The 22,376-nt window shown below is 52.0% G+C and overlaps 8 protein-coding genes across 8 annotated transcripts; 4 read left to right on the top strand and 4 right to left on the bottom strand.

Annotated features, from left to right (window-relative positions):
* Positions 1-1,242: 1,242 nt before the first annotated feature.
* On the top strand, positions 1,243-2,955 carry AtWU_10472 (tannase and feruloyl esterase; the record flags this gene model as incomplete). Its single annotated transcript, XM_035505576.1, has 1 exon — positions 1,243-2,955. One exon carries the CDS (start codon positions 1,243-1,245, stop codon positions 2,953-2,955), a length of 1,713 nt encoding a protein of 570 aa, XP_035361469.1.
* A 275-nt stretch (positions 2,956-3,230) lies between these two features.
* Positions 3,231-4,793, top strand: AtWU_10471 (FAD-dependent oxidoreductase; the record flags this gene model as incomplete). Its single annotated transcript, XM_035505575.1, has 3 exons — positions 3,231-3,853; positions 3,931-4,646; positions 4,699-4,793. The coding sequence occupies 3 exons, from the start codon at positions 3,231-3,233 to the stop codon at positions 4,791-4,793; spliced, it is 1,434 nt and encodes a 477-aa protein (XP_035361468.1).
* Positions 4,794-4,812: 19 nt separating this feature from the next.
* On the bottom strand, positions 4,813-6,417 carry AtWU_10470 (sugar transporter; the record flags this gene model as incomplete). The annotated part of the gene is made up of 2 exons (XM_035505574.1): positions 4,813-5,152; positions 5,204-6,417. 2 exons carry the CDS (start codon positions 6,415-6,417, stop codon positions 4,813-4,815), a joined length of 1,554 nt encoding a protein of 517 aa, XP_035361467.1.
* A 747-nt stretch (positions 6,418-7,164) lies between these two features.
* Positions 7,165-9,878, top strand: AtWU_10469 (beta-glucosidase H; the record flags this gene model as incomplete). The annotated part of the gene is made up of 4 exons (XM_035505573.1): positions 7,165-7,282; positions 7,341-7,947; positions 8,009-9,275; positions 9,330-9,878. 4 exons carry the CDS (start codon positions 7,165-7,167, stop codon positions 9,876-9,878), a joined length of 2,541 nt encoding a protein of 846 aa, XP_035361466.1.
* Positions 9,879-9,915: 37 nt separating this feature from the next.
* On the bottom strand, positions 9,916-11,660 carry AtWU_10468 (beta-glucosidase; the record flags this gene model as incomplete). The annotated part of the gene is made up of 3 exons (XM_035505572.1): positions 9,916-10,768; positions 10,825-11,427; positions 11,485-11,660. 3 exons carry the CDS (start codon positions 11,658-11,660, stop codon positions 9,916-9,918), a joined length of 1,632 nt encoding a protein of 543 aa, XP_035361465.1.
* Positions 11,661-12,260: 600 nt separating this feature from the next.
* Positions 12,261-13,984, bottom strand: AtWU_10467 (neutral amino acid permease; the record flags this gene model as incomplete). Its single annotated transcript, XM_035505571.1, has 7 exons — positions 12,261-12,491; positions 12,552-12,749; positions 12,805-13,163; positions 13,226-13,557; positions 13,615-13,687; positions 13,741-13,754; positions 13,818-13,984. The coding sequence occupies 7 exons, from the start codon at positions 13,982-13,984 to the stop codon at positions 12,261-12,263; spliced, it is 1,374 nt and encodes a 457-aa protein (XP_035361464.1).
* Positions 13,985-17,455: 3,471 nt separating this feature from the next.
* On the top strand, positions 17,456-19,017 carry AtWU_10466 (acetyl-CoA acetyltransferase A, mitochondrial; the record flags this gene model as incomplete). The annotated part of the gene is made up of 2 exons (XM_035505570.1): positions 17,456-18,504; positions 18,573-19,017. 2 exons carry the CDS (start codon positions 17,456-17,458, stop codon positions 19,015-19,017), a joined length of 1,494 nt encoding a protein of 497 aa, XP_035361463.1.
* A 1,090-nt stretch (positions 19,018-20,107) lies between these two features.
* AtWU_10465 (concanavalin A-like lectin/glucanase) lies at positions 20,108-21,115 on the bottom strand (the record flags this gene model as incomplete). Its single annotated transcript, XM_035505569.1, has 4 exons — positions 20,108-20,174; positions 20,231-20,561; positions 20,642-20,766; positions 20,835-21,115. 4 exons carry the CDS (start codon positions 21,113-21,115, stop codon positions 20,108-20,110), a joined length of 804 nt encoding a protein of 267 aa, XP_035361462.1.
* Positions 21,116-22,376: the final 1,261 nt, after the last annotated feature.

Raw genomic sequence — 22,376 nt, 5'->3', positions numbered from 1 at the left:
AGAACAAGGGATACCGCTCACCGCCTCGCTCGTCATTCTTTTACTAGTGGACAAGTTCACCAGAATTCATGGTGTTCTCGCCTTATCCTGTGATGCTGCATCTGAGAAGAAAAGCCGTTGTGACCAGTATGCAGCAGCAGCAGCAGCAGCAGCAGCGTTATCTGATCCAATAGTAGGGATTGTGCTGAGGATCTACTGCAGCCAACGGACACAATGGCTTGACTGCTTTCGAACCAGCATTGTCTGGTTCACAATACAATTGCAACGTGTTGCCCCACAACAGACCATGGTCTTGCTGCTACCTAGGCCTCCTGTAGCTGGCCTGGTCGTCATGGCCGTTGCCATTGAACACATTCAGTCTGAGTAGGATCAGGTACCCTGTCTGGGATATCTTCTGAGAGCCATGACATGCAACAAGACAGCAGGGTGTGCTCATCCTATGTACCCAATCCATACCGATAACCGGACCATACCTAGTTGCCTCTTTGTGCATCTTGCAACCTTCAATCTCGTACGACTGCGGTTCCTGACCTGCCCATAACCCCTAGCTAGTATAACCCAAACATCGATGGATACTGCTTGAGTAATTGACCAGGAGCTTCAAGGTCTCCGATCAGCCCATTGATCACTGGATTGGCCGACTGTCTTTGTTGGGCAACCTCACCCGACCTGATTCGGAGATTAGAGTATAGGGCATGTTCTCAAAACATGCATTTCTGGAAGGAATTGAGCAGCCACTGCCGAGAATCTTCCTGATAAGCGGGAGGGTGCAGCGGAGACTTTCACCTTTGCGGAAGATGATCGCCGCCAGCCGCGTTAGTCCGTTTCAACGCTCTTCTTCTGGTGGACCAGCTTTAAGCTTAATCCCCCAGTCATGCCAACCGCTGAGACCCGATCTCGTTATCATCAGTTGCAGAACCTGTACCTGCAGGGCCTCGTCATCCTTGATCCATTCTTTATTTCCTTCTCGCCAGGCAGCACCCAAACCTTGCCACTTTCAGGTTCATCGGCCGGATCAGTTCTCTCGGTTGCATCCGAACCGGCGGACGACCGCATCCTCAATCAAGATGGTTGTTTCCAATGCTTCGTGGGTGGGGTAGATTACGTTGCTTGCAATGGTTGCAGAACCATTCCAATATTCTCTCAAACGTATTTAATGGCTATGGATCCCTGCTGCAGTCAATTTTCTACCCAACCAGTCCCTCCTTCAGTCTCTCCTTTACCTTTGGTCAGTCGTTCATTATGTCCAAGTTCCTCCTTTGGACCGTCTCCGCGGCGGCCCTCGCGCGCGCCGCGACTCTCGAGCAGGTCTGTACCGTTGCTCACGCAAAGGCCGCCGTGCCCGCATCCGGCCTGGTGCAGGGTGTGGTCACCAACCCTTCCAGTGTCACTGCGGTTCCCGTCTACAATGAATCCACCTCTGGATCCGACTACTACCCGGCCGGAACCTATGATTACTGCAATATCACCATGACTTATTCTCATGCTGGCAAGGACGACAGCGTCCTGCTGCAATTCTGGATGCCCACTCCCGATGACTTCCAGAACCGCTGGGTGTCTACCGGTGGCTTTGGCTTTGCCATCAACGTTGCCTCCAACGTGCCTGCTGGTCTTCCCTACGGTGCCGTCGCCGGCCGGACCGACGGTGGCTTTGGCAGCTTCGACACTCAGTTCTCCTCTGTGTACCCCCTGGTGAATGGTACCGCCAACTACGATGCCCTCTACATGTTCGGCTACCAGGCCCACCACGAGATGTCCTCCATCGGCAAGGCGTTCACCAAGAACTTCTACAGCATGTCTGACAAGCTCTACGCCTACTACCAGGGTTGCTCCGAGGGTGGTCGTGAGGGCTGGAGTCAGGTGCAGCGCTTCCCCGAGGAGTGGGATGGTGCCGTCATTGGTGCTCCTGCCATCCGCTATGGCCAGCAGCAGGTCAACCACCTGGTGCCCCAGGTCGTGGAACAGACCCTCGATTACTACCCTGAAAACTGCGAGTTCTCCGAGATGGTGACTCTGATTATCGATGCCTGTGATGAACTCGATGGCCGTAAGGATGGCGTCATCGGCCGCACCGATCTGTGCCAGCTCAACTTCGACCTCAAGTCCACCATCGGTAAGCCTTACGCCTGCAACGCCACCACCAGCATGGGTGTGACCACCCCGGCCCAGAACGGCACCATCACTGCGGAGGGTGTGCGCGTCGCTCAGACCATCCTGGACGGATTGAAGGACTCTCAGGGTCGTCAGGCCTACTTCTGGTACCGCATTGGCTCGGAGTTCAGCGATGCAGAGACTACCTACGACTCGACCACCGGCACCTACGGTATCGACATCTCCGAGCTGGGTGGTGAGTGGGTGACTCACGGACTGCAGCTGCTGGACCTCGACAACCTCTCCACTCTGGACAACGTCACCTACGACACCCTGCGTGACTGGATGCTCGAGGGTCTCCAGCGCTACGAGGATGTCCTGCAGACCACCTGGCCCGACCTGTCCCGCTTCCAGGCTGCAGGTGGCAAGGTCATCCACTACCACGGTGAATCGGACAACAGCATCCCTCCCGCGTCTTCGGTGCGCTACTTCGAGTCCGTCCGCGACACCATGTTCCCCAACAAGACCTACAACGCCTCGGTTGAAGCCCTGAACGAGTTCTACCGTCTCTACCTGGTTCCCGGTGCCTCCCACTGCAACACCAACTCTCTGCAGCCCAACGGACCCTACCCCCAGAACTCCCTTGGCGACCTGATGAATTGGGTCGAGAAGGGCATCGAGCCGGTGACTCTGAACGGCACGGTGCTGAGCGGCGATCTCGAGGGAGAGGAGCAGAAGATCTGCTCGTGGCCTCTGCGTCCTTTGTGGAAGAACAACGGCACGGAGATGGAGTGCGTGTACGACCAGAAGTCGATTGACACATGGTTGTATGATCTGGATGCGTATGACATTCCGATCTATTAGCCTGTATCTTCTGTGAAACGCCCCTTCCTGTACATTGTACATTAGTGAACAAAATATTAAGGCTAGATGCCATACACCCACTACCCGATCCACAAACTCTACTCTTAGAACCAAAGTAGACCCCAACCAGGTAACAAGTAATAAACTTCCGACCATCGGCTCATCCCGTAGGCAACAACATCATAATGATCGCCCCCCTCAAGCTTATCCCCACCTCAACCAACACCCTACCTACACCTACACCTACACCTTAACCTCAAAAACCAACAACCACCATGAAAATCATCATCATCGGCGCCGGCATCTCCGGCTGCACCGCATACCTCACCCTCCGAAAACACCTCCCCCCACCACCCCCATCATCACCTCCCCAAGACCACGAATTCACCATCTACGAAGCCTACCCCAGCACCAGCTCCCCCAACCCCACCAACAAAATAACCATAGGCGGCGGCCTCGGCATCGCCCCGAACGGCCTGCGCGTCCTCGAACGCCTCGACGAGAGCATCCTCCGCGACGCCGTCACCAGCGGCTACATGCTCGACCACACCAACCTGAAAGATAAGCACGGGACGACACTGATCCAACTGCCCTCATCATCATCATCCAGCGGAAGTAGTGAAAGTACTGGGGACAGAAGCAAAGCCCTCCACCTCCTCGGCACAAGCCGGCACAACTTCTGGCTCGCTCTGCGCAGGCGCATCCCCGAGAACATCATCGTGTATAATAAGCGTGTAGCGGGGGTGATTCCCCATCCTACACAGCGGAATACGGTCACGTTCGTGGATGGGAGTGAGCCTGTGTATGCGGATTTGGTGATAGGGGCGGATGGGTTGAGGAGTGTGGTTCGACAGAGTATATTTGATGGTGAGGGGGATGGGGATGGGCCGAGATATGAGTATCTACCCTATCCTATCCTATATATCTAACTCATGAATGAAGTGAAATAAAATACTAATAATATATATATGAAAGAGGCCTCATCGGCATCGGCGGCTTCCTTCCCACTTCCACCATCACCACTATCGGTGGTATAGAACCCGGCTCCCTAAACCTCCACTTCAGCGGGACAGGCTTCTTCGGCTACTTCTACAGCACCAGCTCATCTACATCCCCGACTCGCTCCTCAGCGTATCATGTTTCTGAGCCGGGGGATACCTTGGTTTGGTGGACGACCTACTCAACACCTACGTCCACCCCTCCTCCCGATGGGAGGGATGTAGATGTGCATGATGTCAAATCCCAATTAAAATCGAGATTCTCCACTTGGACTGACCCCCTCGTACTTCACATTATCAACTCCGTCGACGTGCAGACCATGTGGCCTACCTTCACTACTCCTGAGCTTCCGACGTGGGAGAGGGAGGGCGTGGTGTTGGTGGGGGATGCGGCGCATGCGTTGCCGTCGACGTCGGGCCAGGGGGCTAGTCAGGCGTTGGAGGATGTGGAGGCGTTGGCGAGGTTGGTGGGGCATGAGGTTGGGGTTTGGTATATGGAGGAGCAGATGAGGGGTTGTGGTGGTGGGATTGAGGGGGAGAAGAGGGCGATTCAGATGGCGTGTAAGAGGTATGTGGAGATGAGGATGCCGAGGGTTAAGCGGATTTTGGATACGGCGAGGGGAATGCAGAATAGTAAGAGGGATATGGGGGGTTGGGGGGAGTGGGTGATGTATTGGGTTATGTGGGTTATGGGTATGTTTCATTCTATTGACTTTGGGGTTGGGGATGATGCTAATGTGTGTAGGGTTCTTTCCCGGGTTGGTGGCGAGGCAGCAGCAGGAGGTGTTTGATTATGATTTGCCCGCGGAGGTGGAGCGGGTGTTGGATCGAGGATTGTAGTATTTCGTCGTATATAGTATCAGGCCGCAGCTCTCTCCTCATGAACACTATTCACCTTCTCTTCGAACCGCTTCTCTTCATCCTCTTCCCTCTCTACCGGCCCATCGAAGATTACCGCCACCTGCTCCAACGAGTATCCCTTTGTCTCCGGGTAGAAGAAAAATGCAGTCACTGCAAACAGCACCAGCACCACAATAAACACAATGTAATACCGCCACCCAATCGCATCCAGAGCAATCGGATTCACAAATGTATTGAAGAACATGCCGATAATCGTTGCCACCCAGGTCACGGTCAGACCGCGGGATCGTAGTCGGTACGGCCAGATTTCGCAGGGGTACGAAGTTAAGAATGGTGTCCTAGATCACATTAGCATAAACAATAAGTTGCTCCTGTTGGCGTGGACTAACAAAGCAATGCAGTATCCTGAAAAGTAGATAAAAAGGAACGGGATCACAGCAGCCCCCGTGGCTGAGTTGTTAGTGGACTGGAAAGATCCTGAGAGCGCTGTCACCAGCACGTAGCTGACGAACATGATGCCCGCCGAGGAAAGGAACAGGGGACGGCGACCAAGTTTATCGATCAGGAACGCTCCTAAAATAGCAAAGATGAGATCCCACATCTGCAGACAGGCCGAGATGAGTGTCTGGTCACGGACAGTGGTAATTCCGATCGAGTCCAAGATGAGCGACAGGTAATACGAGATCACTCCGTTGCCGGTCCACTGCGCGAATAGTCCCAAAGTAATAGAGATCATCAGGCGCCATCGGTTACCCGGTGTCTTCACCATCTCCATGTAGCTACCACTGCTGTGGGCTTCTTGCTCCGCTTGGATGGTCGAAGTGATCTCGGAGAATTCATATGCCACAAGGGGAGAGCTCTCATCACCAGCCGCGTGGTAGCGCGTAAGGATTGCCCGAGCCTCCTCATTGCGGCCTACGGAGATCAGCCAGCGAGGGCTTTCCGGGGCCAGAAGGAATCCCGGTAATCCGACAACAGGCACTAGGGCCTGGAGGATAGAAGGTAGTCGCCAAGCCCAAGAGGAGCTGTAGGTACGAGAGGCAAAGACGACCCAAGCAGCGACTGTCCCACCGACATACCACCCCGACATGAACAGGGAGTTGAAAATGCTGCGGTGAGTCGGGTAGGCAACTTCGTTGATGAGCAGAGGAACGGCATTGCCGAACAGGGCAGACGCGCCTCCCAGAAAGAGACGAGCAAGCATAAACGCAGTTGCATTGGGGGCAGCAGTCTGGAGAGCGCAGCCCAGCGTCAGGAAGAGGTATCCGAGGTAGACGCCTGGCTTGCGCCCATATCGATTGGCAATCCAGGATGCACTTGGGTAGCCTATGCCGCATCCAAGCCAGTAGATAGCATTCAGCCATCCCAGTTTGGCTCCGGTAGGATTGTTCATAAAGGTTTTCCACTGGTCCAAGGCTTCAAGACCGTTCATGAGAGATCCGTCAAAGCCGTTGGCGGATGAGAACATAACCAATGAAAGAATGATGAGGTTGAGTCGCATCAAGTGAGGCTGCTTGTACCATGCAGGACCTGAATGGAGGACCGCCGCGAGGTGATCTTCTCCTGCATGCTTGCTCGATGTGTCTGCTTTGCTGATGCCCATTGCGAGTTTCGACGTTTGACGAAGACAGTAAACTCGGCATAGGCAAACCGAGGAAGCGCAGGCTATTTCAAGGATGGCCTGAGAGGTGCCGATATGTCGGCGGTTTATTTCTTCGCACCCCGCTAGCTACGTCTCGTGTGGCTTTTCTGGAACACGACGGCTGCTGAACGAAGCCGCTGATGCTATTAGCGAACTTGTACCCTGCACATAATCCGGAACCAAGCCATGTTAAACCGCCAATAGTAGCGAGGCGGCTATACCCATACCCATGACGCGAAAGACGCTGGACGGCTCATCATAGTGCTTAACCCACAGACGCACGGTTATCTGGGAAACGGCAACGAGGACAGTGTGGAGAACTGGGGGAAGTTGGGGTAGGGCAACGGCAAGGAGTCGGGGAAGAACAGACGGAGAAACGGAGAAAAGGAGAAACGGAGAATTAGAGGAGCTCTGAAGCCAGTCAAATGGGACTGGATGGCCTTTGAAGAATCAATCAGAATTCGCGGAGCTGGTGGAGCTGGCCCGTCGACCCAGAGATCACCCCATCCATGCTGGTATCGGTCGGCACTGTGCGAGCTCCCGTGTACTCCTCCGAAGACGCACTGGGATGTCCATCCGGACGTTTGCGAGAACATAATTAGTTGGTGCGCCCAGGGCTCGACAAGATGGAGGTGGAAATCTGTGAGCATCTGTCTCAGCTCCCGACAAACCATCCCCAACCACACGCTGTAGCAGACTGCACGCACCATGTCTTGCGTACATGCCGCCGCTGAGACGGACAAGTCCTTTGTTCAAATAGCAAACGCCGATATTGAGGAGCTCATCAAGCAACTGACCCTAGATGAGAAAGTTTCTCTGCTGACGGGTATGCCCGCGACGCAAAGCTTCCTGAGCATGATCGAAAGCTGACTGCCTCTGGCTAGGTGACGATTTCTGGCACACCGTCCCTATTCCCCGGCTCGGGATCCCGTCAATTCGCCTGTCTGACGGCCCGAATGGCGTCCGTGGCACCCGCTTCTTTGGCAGCGTGCCAGCAGCTTGTCTGCCCTGCGGTACGGCCATTGGAGCGACATTTGATAAAGATCTCGCTGTGCAGGTTGGACACCTGCTAGCGGCAGAGGCCAAGGCTAAGGGCGCCCATGTTGTCTTAGGGCCGACAATAAACATCCAGCGAGGTCCGCTAGGTGGGCGGGGGTTCGAGTCGTTCTCTGAGGATCCGTTGCTGTCAGGAATCATAGCAGGTCATTATTGCAAAGGCTTGAAGGAGAAGAACATCGTTGCAACGCTCAAACACTTCGTATGCAATGACCAGGAGCATGAGCGAATGGCTGTCAATTCCATTCTCACCGACCGGGCGCTGAGGGAAATCTACCTTTTGCCATTCATGATCGCGATTTCCCTGGGAAGACCCGAAGCCATCATGACGGCATACAACAAGGTAAACGGGCTTCATGCATCGGAGAGTCCAACACTTCTTCAAGACATCTTACGTGAAGAATGGGGTTGGGAGGGTCTGTTGATGAGCGACTGGTAAGATTCCATAATTGTGACCACGCTTGTATAACCATTTTCGTCGCTGACTCGCTGGCAGGTTTGGAACATATAGCACATCCGAGGCCATCAACGCCGGACTCGATCTCGAAATGCCAGGGCCGACAAGATGGCGCGGCAGTGCTCTGTCACATGCCATCACCGCAAACAAGATTCGCATGGCGACGGTAAATGCCCGTGTTCGCGCTGTGCTGCGTCTGGTCCAGCAAGCCAGCCGATCGGGTATTCCTGAGCATGCCCCGGAGTTGCAGCTGAACCGTGCCGAGGATAGACGGCTACTCAGGAAGATCGCCTCAGAGGCAGTTGTCCTCCTGAAGAACGATGACAGCATTCTGCCCCTGGATAAGACTAAGAAAATAGCCATCATCGGCCCTAATTCCAAGATTGCTACATACTGTGGAGGGGGCAGTGCAGCGCTCAATCCCTACCAAGCTGTAACCCCATTTGAGGGAATCTCGAACTCAACTTCTGGCGGCGTGGAGTTCGCCCAGGGGATATACGGACACCAAAACCAGCCTTTACTGGGAAAGCGCCTGCGGACTCAGGATGGCCGTACTGGATTCACCTTGAAAATCTTCAATGACCCTCCCACCGTAGCGAACAGAGTACCACTCGAGGAACGACACGAGACGGACTCGATGGTATTCTTCCTTGATTACAACCACCCAGAGCTGCAACCCGTGTGGTTTGCAGACGCGGAGGGATACTTTGTCCCAGAGGAATCCGGCCTATACGATTTTGGCCTTTGTGTGCAAGGGACGGGCAAGCTCTATGTGGATGGAAAACTATTAGTCAATAACGCTGATGTACAAAGGCCGGGGTCTAGCTTCCTTGGGAGCGGCACCATGGAAGAAAGAGGCACATTGGAGCTCACGGCCGGTCGGCAGTACAAGATCCATGTGCAGTGGGGGTGTGCTAAAACCAGCACCTTTAAGGTCCCCGGGGTAGTCGACTTTGGTCACGGTGGCTTCCGATTCGGCGCCTGTAAGCAGCTCTCGCCTTCTACAGGCATCGAAGAGGCAGTGCAGCTGGCTGCATCGGTTGATCAGGTCATACTCGTGGCTGGCCTGAGTGCGGAATGGGAATCAGAGGGCGAGGATCGTACGAGCATGAGCCTGCCGCCACATACAGATGAGTTGATCTCTCGTGTACTTGAGGTGAATCCGGACACTGTTGTCGTCCTTCAAAGCGGAACGCCCGTGGAGATGCCCTGGATTCAGAAGGCAAAGGCAGTGCTTCACGCCTGGTATGGCGGTAACGAAACTGGCAACGGCCTTGCGGATGTCATCTTCGGCGACGTGAACCCGGTAAGTTCTTATTCCCAGCTGGCCTGGAGCTGCTAACTCATTCGGATGTCTTAGTCTGGCAAACTTCCACTCACGTTCCCCCGCCACGTCAAACACAACCCCACCTATTTTAACTATCGATCAGAGGGTGGTAGAGTCCTATATGGTGAGGACGTATATGTCGGTTACCGGTTCTATGACGAGGCTGAGATCGATCCGCTGTTCCCTTTCGGCCATGGTCTCTCGTACACAACATTCGAACTATCGGGGCTGTCCCTCGAAAGGGAGGCATGTTCACTGCAAGCCACATGCACAGTGCGTAACACCGGATCCAGGGCTGGAGCGGAGGTGATACAGCTATATGTCTCTCCGGTGTCGCCGCCAATTAAGCGGCCACTGAAGGAGCTAAAGGGTTTCCGAAAAGTCTGGTTAGAGGCAGGTGCGGAAGAGGTGGTGCAGATCCCGCTGGATCTTATCCGCGCGACAAGCTTCTGGGATGAGAAGAGCAGTAGCTGGTGCAGCCACCGTGGCACATATCAAATCATGCTTGGCACCAGTAGCCGTGGGACGTTCTTGGAGGACTCCATTGAATTGAGTGAGACCACTTTCTGGTCGGGACTCTGAGCGGGGCTGGATAGCAAGAAATAGCACGCTGCCACTATTATGAACTTCCTTTTATTCGATCTGTATCTATCCAAGTTTGTAGATGCATTGTGACCATGCTTTCGCTACTGTCTATGCGGGACAGGATGTCGGTTGACTGTCGTAGGTACTCGGTTGCTCGCTCCGCTTCCGGGCCAGCAGGATGGAATGGGCATACCAGCAGGCCCGCCGCGATATCACGCACTTTGTGCGCCAAATGTAGACCGTTCGCTTCCAGGTTGATCTGGGGAAGGTTGAATAGGATGCAGAATAATTGACGACAAAGATCCTCCCTCTGGAGCCACAACGCTTTTGCATCAAGCATTGGTTGTGCATGGTCGGTAGATGTTAATGATAGCTCTGATTTGTGCGCCTGCGCCGCCTCCAGCTGATCAACAAGCAAGCTTTGTAGCCACAGGTGTGTGACATGTAGGTTCACACGCATAGAAGCAAAATGTGACTGCGTCATCTCCGTCACACCAGTGCTCCCACCGTTAGCAATAGCCTCGGTATCCGATGGCTGCCATGGACGGAGGAGAGGTGGGATATCATCCAGTAGGAACTGTAAATTGTGAAGACGATCCTGGATGTAAGAGATCTGCACGGCTGGATCGCGGGCCCTCACACAGGGACACGGGCCAGCCGGTGATTCTGGACAGGTGCTCCTGATAGCAGCCCAGAACACCTTGGAATGGAGGATAAAGCCCGTTACCAGGCATGGACTTTGGGACGGTGGCATAAGCACCTCGTTCTCGAAGATAAATTCGTCATCAACTTCGAGTGGCATGAGATCTTCCGGATTAATGGAATGAAGAAGGATGGGGTCCAGGTATGACAATCGCTCTCCCAGCACATTCTGCAGTTGATTATGGCTGAATGAAATGAGCAAGACAGCAAGACAGCTACTCTCCGGGTCATGCCCACTTACACGAATCCGTAGAAAATCAACCAAAAGCCCTTCTTCCGCAATTGAGTCTCGATGCAATTAAGCCCATCATATTCAGAGATGCGATGGAGGTTTAACAAGCGAGCAAGTTGGGTTGCCTCCACATCTAACATACGGGACCAATTATGGTCACCCAACTGCCGAAATGCAGCATACAGCAAGTACGAGATGGCAAACTTCTGAAAGTTGATGTGGTCGAAGTAGGTCGAGTCCCTCAGCCGCAAGATTTTGTCATAGCAATGACGGACCATGTCCCTACGTGACGTGAACCTCAAGGGCGGGGTTGCACATCGATATGAATGAAATCTGCTGGGCATAGTTGCGATGACTACCGCAGCGATGGCGGTGATGAGCCCAAGAAATCCGCTATCCTCGCGATCATGGTTCTCCTGCAATGACTGTCGAAAAGACGGCCGATGCACTATCGGAACCAGGGGATACAGGTAATCCAAATAGTCCTGCATGATGCAGGAAAATAGGTGTCGATCGCACAGATCATCCGTGGGATAATTGATGGCACCCAAAACCCGGGCCTCCCCATCCTCTCCATCTGGCTGCGTTTGTGCCGGAGATCTTGTACGTGAACTTGGGGTATACGTTAGCAATGACCACTCACTGCAGAAGGAGACTCGAGCAGCGTACCGTTTCTTCGGGCCTCGCGTCCGGGATGGAGATAGAAAGGTGCACGGCAGGTCCAATCTAGCACAGCGCCCACATCTGGAAGGGGCATCCGTCGATGACGAAGTCACATTGCATTTGACCTTGCGCTTCCGGCAGATGTCACAAGCCTGGGTAGCTAACTCTGCACGCGTGGTCATGGCAACATTTAGTCTCAATAGCAGACGGCCGGAAGAGAAGTACTGGAAAGTTGGATGGTTGGATATTGCCGGCTGCCAGCGGTTGGTAGATTGCACGGTGCTGCCTGTATGCCTGAGGCATGACAGCCAACACAAAATGTCAGTGTCTGTGCTGGTTAACTATGTAGATGGTGCTTAATCAGCATGCATAATTCCAGCTCGCCTCCCATCATACTCGCCAGCACTCAATCAACCGTCTGCTGTTAGTGTAGGATATTGAGACCTAGTACTCAATTTTTGATCATATACAAGGGAAGCTTAACCTCTGGCTTGGATTGTAGGCTGTCCTGAGCTTCAATCTTCAGACAGGCGGTTACAAACCCACCGTATATTAGGGTACAAGGAATTGCGACCGGATGACTCCACTACAGAGGACAATCTTGAAGTAATAGATAGGAAGATAGATGGTAACATATTATGTACTCATGAATAAATCATTAGCTAGTCCGTCATGCAAATAAACCCGTCACGCCGTCATCTGCCGCGGTCCCAGACACGCGGCAAAAGGATTCGCTCATAAACGCCATTAATGATGTAAAGTCTATATATATAGATGCACATTCAGCTGTCCGTGTTGGCACAGGTGAAACTGTTGCTGTTGGCATCGTTGTGGATGGCAGTTCCCGAGGCATAGAGACCCAGGACACACAGCACCAAACCGAACACGGCGATACCGGCATTCAGCACGGTCAGGGCGATCTTGCGGGGGCTGGCAAACCACTGGCCGTAGTTAAGGTGGAGCCAGTAGATACCACTGAGACCATAACTGAACCAACTAGCGAAGAGCGCGCTCTGAATCATGACATTAGCGACGGCACGAGATGAAACTGCGCAGGGAAGTAGGTGACTTACAATCAGAGAGTTGAGGTCGCTGAAGACAGGAATGGCCTCGGCGATAATCCAGGCAACCAGCCAGCAGGCCAAGCCCAAGCCAATCCAGACAAGGACCGAGCGGCGGCTACGGCTGTGGATGAGACCTGACTTGGAGCAAGTGCGGAAGTAGATGTACTTCAAGCCAATGTGACCATTAACGACACCGGCACCGACAATCTGCGGAGATGTTAGTGTTCATGCAACGAGCAAATTCATCAGTCGGTTTACTTACGGTGGGAATGGCGATTCCATAGGCAACCTTCTTCAGAAGAGGACCAGCGGAACTGAGAGCGGGGGATTGCACATCCTTGCCGACGTAGTAGTAGATGACGCAGGCAGCAGTCACGTACAGACTGATTTCGAATGTCTGCAGCATGAACAGCGACTTCTTGAAGTCCTTGGGCTGCTCCATCTCGGCGATAAGACCAAAGAAAGCGACGTGCGCACAGTAGGCGAAGACAATGTTGGAGACCGCGGTGAAGGCCGTGTAGAGGGTGGTGTCGACAGTGGCCTCAATGATGCGACCGGGGTGCTTCTCAACACCCACACCGATCATGGTGATCATGACAGCACTGAAGATACTGAGGAAGGCTAAACGGCAAGATGCCAGTCAGATCATGATTCGTACGCAGGCAATTGAGAAGTGTACTCACAGGCAAAGGAAATCCAGGTCATGCCCTTCATGGTACGGGGAATGGAGAGGACCATGGAAATGACCATGCCAATCACACTGAAGACGATGGAGCAGGTGCCATGGTCGGTGATGGTGTTCATCATGACACGGAAGGTCAGGAGGTGGCTGCCCATGACGAAGATGCAAAAGAGGAACTGGCCCAGGCCGAAGAGTTCACGGCCAAAAGGGCCCATCAGGATTTCTCCCGCATCGGCGAGGTTCTGAATGTGGGGGTAGCGTTCTCTGAACAATCCAATGTTGTAACCGGTGTAGGTCGCGAGAATTCCGAGACCAACGATGAGGATGATGGCCCTGAAGGATGGGAGTTAGCGGATTGTGAGGTTGCATCGTCGATCCGGCTAGACTTACGGGACGAAACCCAGGGTTGCAACGGCGGCGGGTAGCGAGAGCACACCCAGCGAGACAGACTCGCAAATCATGACTGCGGAAGGATTAGAGTTTGTGACGCAGAGAAGAGGTAGGAAGAAAGCATACGCAGTCCACATTGCCTGTTGTGAATGTGTTAGCAGAAATTCCATAGAAATGGTGGGAGGCGGGGAGCGGATACATACCACCACTTCAAGGTCTTGTACTTGATTTCCGCAAACTCCTCATTACCGAAAGCGTCGGCCTCCTCCAGGCCCGGCTTGAGGTTCTGCTCCACCTGGCTGATATCCTCCTTCTTCTCGTCAATGCCATCGGTGGCGTAGGGAGGGGGACTGTCGTGAACGGCCTCCATGGTGGTGAGGTGTAAGGGTGCAGGCCGTGTTTAAAGGCGGAAGGTAAGGGGAGGAGCGGGAGGCGGGAGAGGAAGAAGATGAGGTGAAGACAGGAAGATGAGGAGAGGAGGAGGAGAGAGAAGGAGGAGAAAAGTGGAGGTAAGGGAAGAGGAGCTGGGGGGGGATGGGGGAGAATAAAAGGAAGATTCGGGAAAAGTCTGCGGATAATATATGGTGATTTGAAAGGCACACGACAGGATTGAGTTTCGGGCAGGCACGAGTTGACAAGCCGGGAATTCTGGGGACAACAAATTGACTGGAGAGCTGAACCTGAGTGAGATGGAAGGCAACACTGATTCAGAGGCCGGGCTTGTGGGGAAACCCAAGCCAAAAGGGCCCATCGTATGTTTCTACCGTTTTGAGACAAGCAACGGTTCTTCTCCTCACCGGACACTGGCTGATCGGACCGCATCCGAGGTTGATGACCATGAATAATTGGTCATCTCCCCGATGGCGGACTGTCCGCTCCAATCATGAAGGTTAAGATGACACAGGAAAACCATGGATGGGCTCCGCCAAGCACAGCGCCGTCGCTACCAGCGCCCCTCGGATCCCGCTTAGTCTACTTGTAGCGCCAGATGCGACGCGGTGCATCCCATCCCCGTCCGGACGTGTCTGCCGACAGTACGGCATCAGCCATCAAGAGCTCCTGCCAGCTCCGATGGTCGCTTCCCCGCAGAAGAACCGCGTGGGTAACGAGGAGATACTCGGCAGATAGGTCGATGGGTGGTGATATCTATCTATCAACCATGTGGTTTGACTAATTGTCGTTCCTCACTTGCTCGGCAATCCATCCAGACTAGACCAAGGAGTATCTAGTGAGGATAAATTGCACTCCCTCACATCGCCCACTATCCGGAAGCTGGATCCGCTAGGCAGGTTGGGGCCTAGACAGCAGCCGGTCGCCTCACCGGTGCAGGAGCTTAAAGCTAAAGTGCAGCAAGCATTCCACTATCGTGCAGAAGATCGCCATATTGTCGCAGCTTCTGTCGATAAGCATTTTTGTCGTTGGCTTTATCAGGGTAGATAAAGACCAAATATTATTGATTAATTGCACTTTTATACGAATCCCCCTCTAATGTCTTGATAGTCCTGTTGATCATGAAATTGCTGGGGGGCAATCTCGCTAGGAATGTGCCGTGGTGTGTGTGCGTGGCCACTTTCTGCAACACTTGTTGAGAAGCGAGCGGGCGAACAATGAACCGGCCTGTGCTGCAGGTACCCGCCACCTCAACCAACAAATCACAGTGGCGGCATAGAATATCCTTCTTCTCTCTTCACCGGAGTAGCACCCTCCGAGTCCGAGCCGTCTTCTCTTTGATTATTATATTATTCTTGTTGAGCCTCCCGGTGGGTGTTTCGGGCCCGATGGATCGTGTCCGCTTCTCTCTACTGGATCCAGCTAGATAGACTGGTCCTCGACCGGAGGAATGGTTCTGGAAAGGAAGAACATCCCTAGGATCCATACTTTAGCGGTAGTATGAAGAGTTAAGGCCTGCCAATTGAACGTGGCATATTAGATACTAGAGTGTGGACATCACCGTGAGATCCATGGCTTAGTGGAAGTGTTCACGCTTGAAATGAAGCACACAAAAAGTGGTGTCAGAATGGTTTCAGTTTTTGGTAAAGTAATTGGGATGATCTGTTTGGGCTAGGAGAGGTGACGCACAGCCAGCCCCATGAAGCATCTCAGATGGGCGGGTGGCGAGGCAGAGGCAAGGGAATACGAGTAGAGTAAAATTGAGTTGCGCGCATCGGAATGTGCCGAGACCGACTGTGCGACGAATTATCGCCGGCTGTTATCTCCGCTGCTTATGTTGCTGGTTGTGTCACGTGGATCAGTTTCCGGGCGGATGAGGAAGATTCCGCTCGGTTCTTTCTCCGTCGTGTCCATCCATTCCTTCAGGCTACAACTACTAGTTGGTTGGTTATTCTTCAGCTGTCGCCTCGGATCACGCATACTTGATGGTTCGCTTATCTCATTTCCATGGACCAGGCTACCCGTGACAGATCCGATGCTCCTCTTGTGCCACTCCTGATGCCCGCCTATTGTCCTGCCTCAAGAAATGCGTGATCTTGGGATAAATCAGTTATCGCCAATCTTCGAACCCAACGAAATACTCCTACATGAGGTCCAATGAGTTCACCGGTACCCGGGATGTCTCCAACTACACAAAAACAATGATTGATCTGCAAAGAATATCGCAGGCAATTTAGGGGCTATGATATCATGGACAGAGGGAGAATGAGGATGTTCTGATTGTTCATTGGCTAGGGACGCACGGATGCTCGGCGGACTGAATCCTTCCGGGCCAAAGAGATGGCGTGGGTGTCTTTTCTTGGTTGCGACCGAGCCATCTTTCTACTGGTAGGGATTTTGACATCCAACAAGTTGGCCCATCACTTTGAAGTCATGTCGCTAGCTTTGCTCTTGCAAGCTTTACCTTGCATAAAGCGAGAGATCGACTTTCTGGCACGTTTGCAGACTCTACAGCTGTACCACAGTGCAGCCCTGAAGCTGTGACTAGAGCAGATTGGAACCAGATCAATCGCGCCACTGATTCGCAGACTAACCCAACGTTAAGAGTCAAATACGAATGGACAGGTTTGGGCGATCATCTCGCTCGTGGAAAGAGCCATGATCCAGATGCAACATCCATGGATCTAGCCGTCTTCGTGAGCCTGAGACCTTGGTGTAATTCTCCTCCGCTCCAAGCGGGGACGCTTCAGCTTAACTTCTTCGCGTGCATTTGTACACATTGGTCCGGTGGGTAGATAGTTAAAGCTGATATACCAAGACGATAAATTAAAATGTTGAATTCCTTTGAGACACAGCCGAGAGCTAAAAACACACCGACATTGTTGTACAATTGAAAGTTCCATGTCTATGGACCAATACCCGAAATATCCCTACTGAGCAATGGGGATGAGCATACGATAAAAACACAATCCGTGCCACCACTGCAGCTTCCGTCAACAGACAAACCGAAGACGGGTCGTCGCCATGCATTGTATTCCATATTATTCATTTTAGATGTGACCCCAGACAATGTTTCATGCATGCTTAACCGATAATAAGTTGATGGGAACCCCCCGTTGAAAACGAGGACTGGATAAGGATAGACCAATCACGACTGGCTGCATCGACAATAACAAAGAAGACATTGTCGATCCAGTCATGTTTGCAATCAGTAATGCAACAACTAAGTGTAGTCCTGATCTTTGTTCATTTCGCAGTTTACCGTTGTTCCTCACCAATTTTGTGCTTGGATTGGCTTTCTCTTTGCGAAGAAGATGTACTCATTCGTCTATAAGACGCGCAACCTTGCTCCACACACAGAGAGCAAAGTACAGGCTGACTTCACCCATCTGTCTGATTCATTGCCATTCATCAAGGTTTTTCATCGCCCATACACAGCCTGTACATCATAATGGAGAGCCCGTCGGTCAGCGAGATGACCGTTTCGGCTCTGCACAAACTCAACGACTGTCTGCAACACGCGACACTAAGAGAATGGGCAGAACAGATGAAGACAATCTTCGAGAAGAACTGGAGACAGAAACTCCGAATCTGCGCCACCTCCAACGGGATCTATGACGACAGCGGGATGCATTCAGACGAATTTGTCCGACCTCATGCTGTTCGACGTTTGAAAAAGCTGATCGAGGGGCTGGATGAGTGTATTGAGACATCCACGAAGCCTGAGGAGTGTCTGTTTCCAGGCTGTGCTGACCAGTCCCATGAGAGCAAAGAAGCTGTCGAGTCATCAGAACCCGGATGGGATGAGTTTGGCCCTAAAATTGAACGGCCGGTGAGGCCTGAGGGGGAGCCCAAACTTACCGAAAAGCTAAAGGAAGCCCAGCTGAGTCTTGAGAGGCTCGGTTTACTCGCAGAAAGAATGGCAGATCTTTATAATGAGGCCCGCGACTATGAAGCCAAGGCCAAGTTCACGTACGTGGACTATCAAAAGCTGGATGACCCCGATCATAAGCATTACCGTGATGTGGATGTTGAGGGCCTGCGCAGCTTGAAGAAGCATCTTATCCGGGAGTACCATCAAGGATACTCTATCGACTTCCCCGAGTACAAAGCAGGAGCTAGTGAAGGCTTACCCAGCGGTAAACCTGCACTGGCTTATCTTGAAAAGGATCATCGACAGCAAGTCCACCGCTTAATCTACGTCATACTCCGCCGACACCACCGGCTGAGCCTGTCGCGAAAAGCAGCGGAGAAGCGGGCCACCGCGCGGGCTGCAAGTGGCACTGGAGACGGTAACGGAGAGGACATTCTATCCGAGAACCCGCCGGCAAATGTATTCCAACCCCAGCTGCCATCCACCGATGAAATGAGGCAGTTGAAGCTTGCCTCTTGGTCTAAGGCTCCTTGTCCAAAGCCCATCGAGGGCCAGGAGCGCACATTCCAATGCCCATACTGCGGTGATATGCTCTTGGAGGCAGACTCAGAGCGCACAGCCTGGTAGTAAGTTTCCAACCAACCCCTAGGACCCGACAACAAGAGAAGAATCTATCAGCTAACTATTCGAATAGCGAACATGTAAACCACGATCTTCTACCATTCACCTGTCTCTGGTCATGCTGCAAGCAGGAAGACCCGAAGGAATTCGCGAACGTGGTTGAACTAACAGCCCATCTCGAAGAGAATTTCGGGACCGTCGAGCACTGGGTGTGTGATCTCTGCCTTTCTCAGGGAAAGTCCTGCAATAATTGCGAGTTCACAAACAAGAAAGATCTTGACAAGCATCTTGCTTCGTTTCATCGGAACAAGAGCAAGAACTCGACACCGACCACCCGGCTAGAGGTCCCCAGCCAGTGCCCGCTGTGCCCTCGAAAGCTCATCTACAAGAATCGTGGTCCTGACTCGCTGTATCCCCACGTTGCAAATCATATGGAAAGGTTTACTACCCTTGCATTGCCGGAGATTGGGGGTGAGCGGTCGAATCGTGGAGGGAGTAAGCCTACAGATGCCGTGTAGATTGGGAATAGAACGAATGAGTTGTAGAAGTTAGATGATTCGTGCTTTAGATGTTATGTTTATGCTATCAGAATGTGAATTGCAGTCTTCGACAAACATCTTAACTTTACACGTATATATTCTGTGAGAGTGAGGAACAGCGTCTACAATCAATAAACAATAATATCTCATCCAGCAACTGTCCCATCCAGAAATAACCCCACGGCACGAAACGTAATGACATTTCCCCGCGAACTTAATCTCTTCAACCAAAATGTGGTTCATCGTGGGGGCAAACTTCCGACACGGCCAAGCCGAGTAACTTTACGACATTCTGGAACGAACCGATCAAGTCAGCGTGGCCACGGATTTGTTCCGATGCTAGTCTACGGTCATAAGAGTCTTTGTTAGTTGGTTCTTATTATCGTCTCATCTATTCTTATAGAAATTTAGTCCTTTCATGATCATAATGAAGGGCTAGCCTCCTCTTTTACCACTTGTCATCTCTCGTCTGAATGGAAATATATCCATGATGAATTGGGTTAAGACATATACTGATGATGAGGTCACGGAGGTAGTAATTTGATGAGATGGTAATAGGCTGAAAGAATATATGTTAATTTAATCTTTGATGGATATTCTTGCACGTGACAACTTCTTCTTTCAGATATTACTAGAGAGGGATAATATGGTGTTGTTGGCAATGATGTATAAGGGGGTCTAATCTACTACAACAACTTACTCAATTGTTATCTATTGTGTTTGTTAAGTTTCTCTTTTGTTGGTTCTACTTACAAAGAATAGCAGATTAAACCATGAGCATGATACTTGATCTATCCAAATAACCCGCAAAAAACACCCGTTTGCTGAGCAACTATTGATTTTGTGTTACAATAAGCAGCCTACGCAATGAGGTTAACATTTAAGTTAAGCACTTGCGATTAGACTTCAGTCAAGGGTAAATATATGACAATTGCATGGTTACACAAGACTAGCCATAGTGTCCAGCCCGAAGGTTAATAAATCCAAAATGCAAGCCCCAACACTCTAACAAAATGGAAGTGCATCCATCCCACAAGAGTCTCCCTCCAATACACCCCTTGGATTTAATTTAATCCAGGTTAATCTGCAATCCCAAGGTAGCATTCATAACCGAGTTACCGTAAAAGAACTCAGTACTACACCCGATTATCAGCATCTCTCCATCCAATTTCAAAAGAAAGAATAAACTCACCCTCCATTCCCAACATTAACATACGCCTCCTTCGTAAACTTGCCCAACTGCACCAACTCCAACAACCACTCCTTGAGATCACCTTCAAAGGAGCCCTCGAACTGGGTATCAGGCAACAGCGAGCTCACAGTAACGCCCGAATCCTCATTCACATCCTCGTACAGCTTCCAGGACGTGCCGAAGAGGTTATCAATCGTGGCGACGGCCCCGTTGGTCCAGCCGATAGGGAGCTGTCCACCTTCGTATTGTAGCCAGAGCATGAGTTCGTGGGCGGAGGTGGAGGTGGAGTCGCCCTTTGTGGGGGAGGTGATGAAGTCGAAGCAGACGTTGCCTGTACCATTCCATGATTATTATTAGTATTTTGATCATCAGGATGGTGGGTTTGGGGGTGAGGGAAGGTAAGGTAAGTACCCTTGAAGGCAGTAGAATTCGTCCTCGACCAGGTATATTCCGCAGGGATGGAGTCGATGGCCGAGATCTTGGTCTCCAGGTTCTGGGTTAGTCCGACGAAGGAGTAGCCCTTAGGGACATTGTTGCTGTACATTCATTAGCGATGCTCATGTCATGAGATGGAAATAAGGGGAAAAACGGCGTGGGTGCGTACGTGCTCTCCACATATTCAATATCAGTCACACTACTCCAAACGACCTCCTTCGTGCCGTTCGTGGAGGTGGTCATCTCGCCGTAGTCAGTGCACTGGGTACCGACGATCTCGTCGGCGTTGTAGAGCATGTTGTACACGATCCATGGCGAGTCCTGGAGGATGATGTAGTCGTAGTCGCCGCAGAGGGAGGTGGAGGCTTGCGTTTGGGCGCGAGTGGTGAGGGCGGGCAGCGCCAGCGCTGAGGAGGCGAGAAGGGGGAGGAGGGTGGTTGGGGTGAACATTTTAACTATATGTTTTTCTGAAAGAGTGGACGAAGTTGAATAGTCAAGAATGTATGAATGAATGAAGAACACGCCAGGTGTGAAGGAAGTTACAGTGTGGAAAAGAGCATGGGATCGGGGTCAGGTTATAAAAGGTTAAGCTTAATATCGGGTGTTTCTAGATGAAACCTTCTGAAACTGCGGTGGGGAACGGGGATGCTCCTTATACGATCTAGCATCGAACGAGGGTCTACGGAAGATTGGCATGCTATGGATATGATATCTTTGTATATTGAGATGTAGCTGATTGAGAAATGCATCGATGAGGGTGGACGATAGATATGGACAACGTGAAAGGGTGTCTTCCCGCAAGCATGTCGGGCGGGTTAGGGTATCATGTTCGGTCTGACGGACCACTCACTGACTACGACTAAGATTGTAGAAGCCTTAGCATTGGCATAATATCACTCAGGGATAGGAGTATAATATACTATATTATATGTCTACCAGGGAGACTAGACACCTTACCCATGATAACAATACTTCATAGGACAAGATGCCGTCTCAGCCGCAGAAAAGATTGCCACAGTACCTAGACCATGACCTCAGCCATCCACACGCGCACGAACCGCCAATACCTCCAAGCTGACGCGTCGAGGCTACACGGATAGTTCGTATCCGAGGATCACGGCCTGCAAGCGAAGGCAACAAAGGCAATCCGGGTATTAGGCAACGAAGGCAGCAAACTGCATAAATAGCCGCACAAGATTATCTACTCGTTCATCATCTGCGAGCTGCATGTTCTGCGGCTGACAGCTGATACCCGATGATCCCCCGAGACACCAGCAGGTTACATGCGAAGCGCTCGATCGGGGGATCGGGAACCAGCGCCCAGCAGGAGAAAAGGAAGCCATTGCCAGGTCTTGGCAGGGACCGATGCCCCGTTTCGGCATGGTGGGTCAGCAGGGAAGTGAAAGGGCTGAGCTGATGGAGTGCTGGACAGCTGAGAGAGTTACTCCGTATAGATTAAACTGGACAAGCAAGCAAGCAAGCATGTAAGACATGTGTCAGGGCTGAAGATCAAAAAGTACAAGGTAGCAGCGGGATGGAGTAATTATCCCTGCATCAGCAAGATAGAGGAGGAGGGGATCGTCGATACCCAGCACCGCCACAAAATATCGAATCTCAGATCCTTCGGGGGACCCTCGGGGTTCAACCCCTCCCGATGATGGAAGAACCAGATCGAAACCGGTTCACTCAAGTGGGGAAGGGAAAGACATGG

Source organism: Aspergillus tubingensis, assembly GCF_013340325.1.
Source record: "Aspergillus tubingensis WU-2223L DNA, scaffold_13, whole genome shotgun sequence".
Classification (NCBI taxonomy): Eukaryota; Fungi; Ascomycota; class Eurotiomycetes; order Eurotiales; family Aspergillaceae; genus Aspergillus; species Aspergillus tubingensis.
Note: the sequence above shows the minus strand (reverse complement) of the source record. Positions and strands in the feature narration are given on the sequence as shown.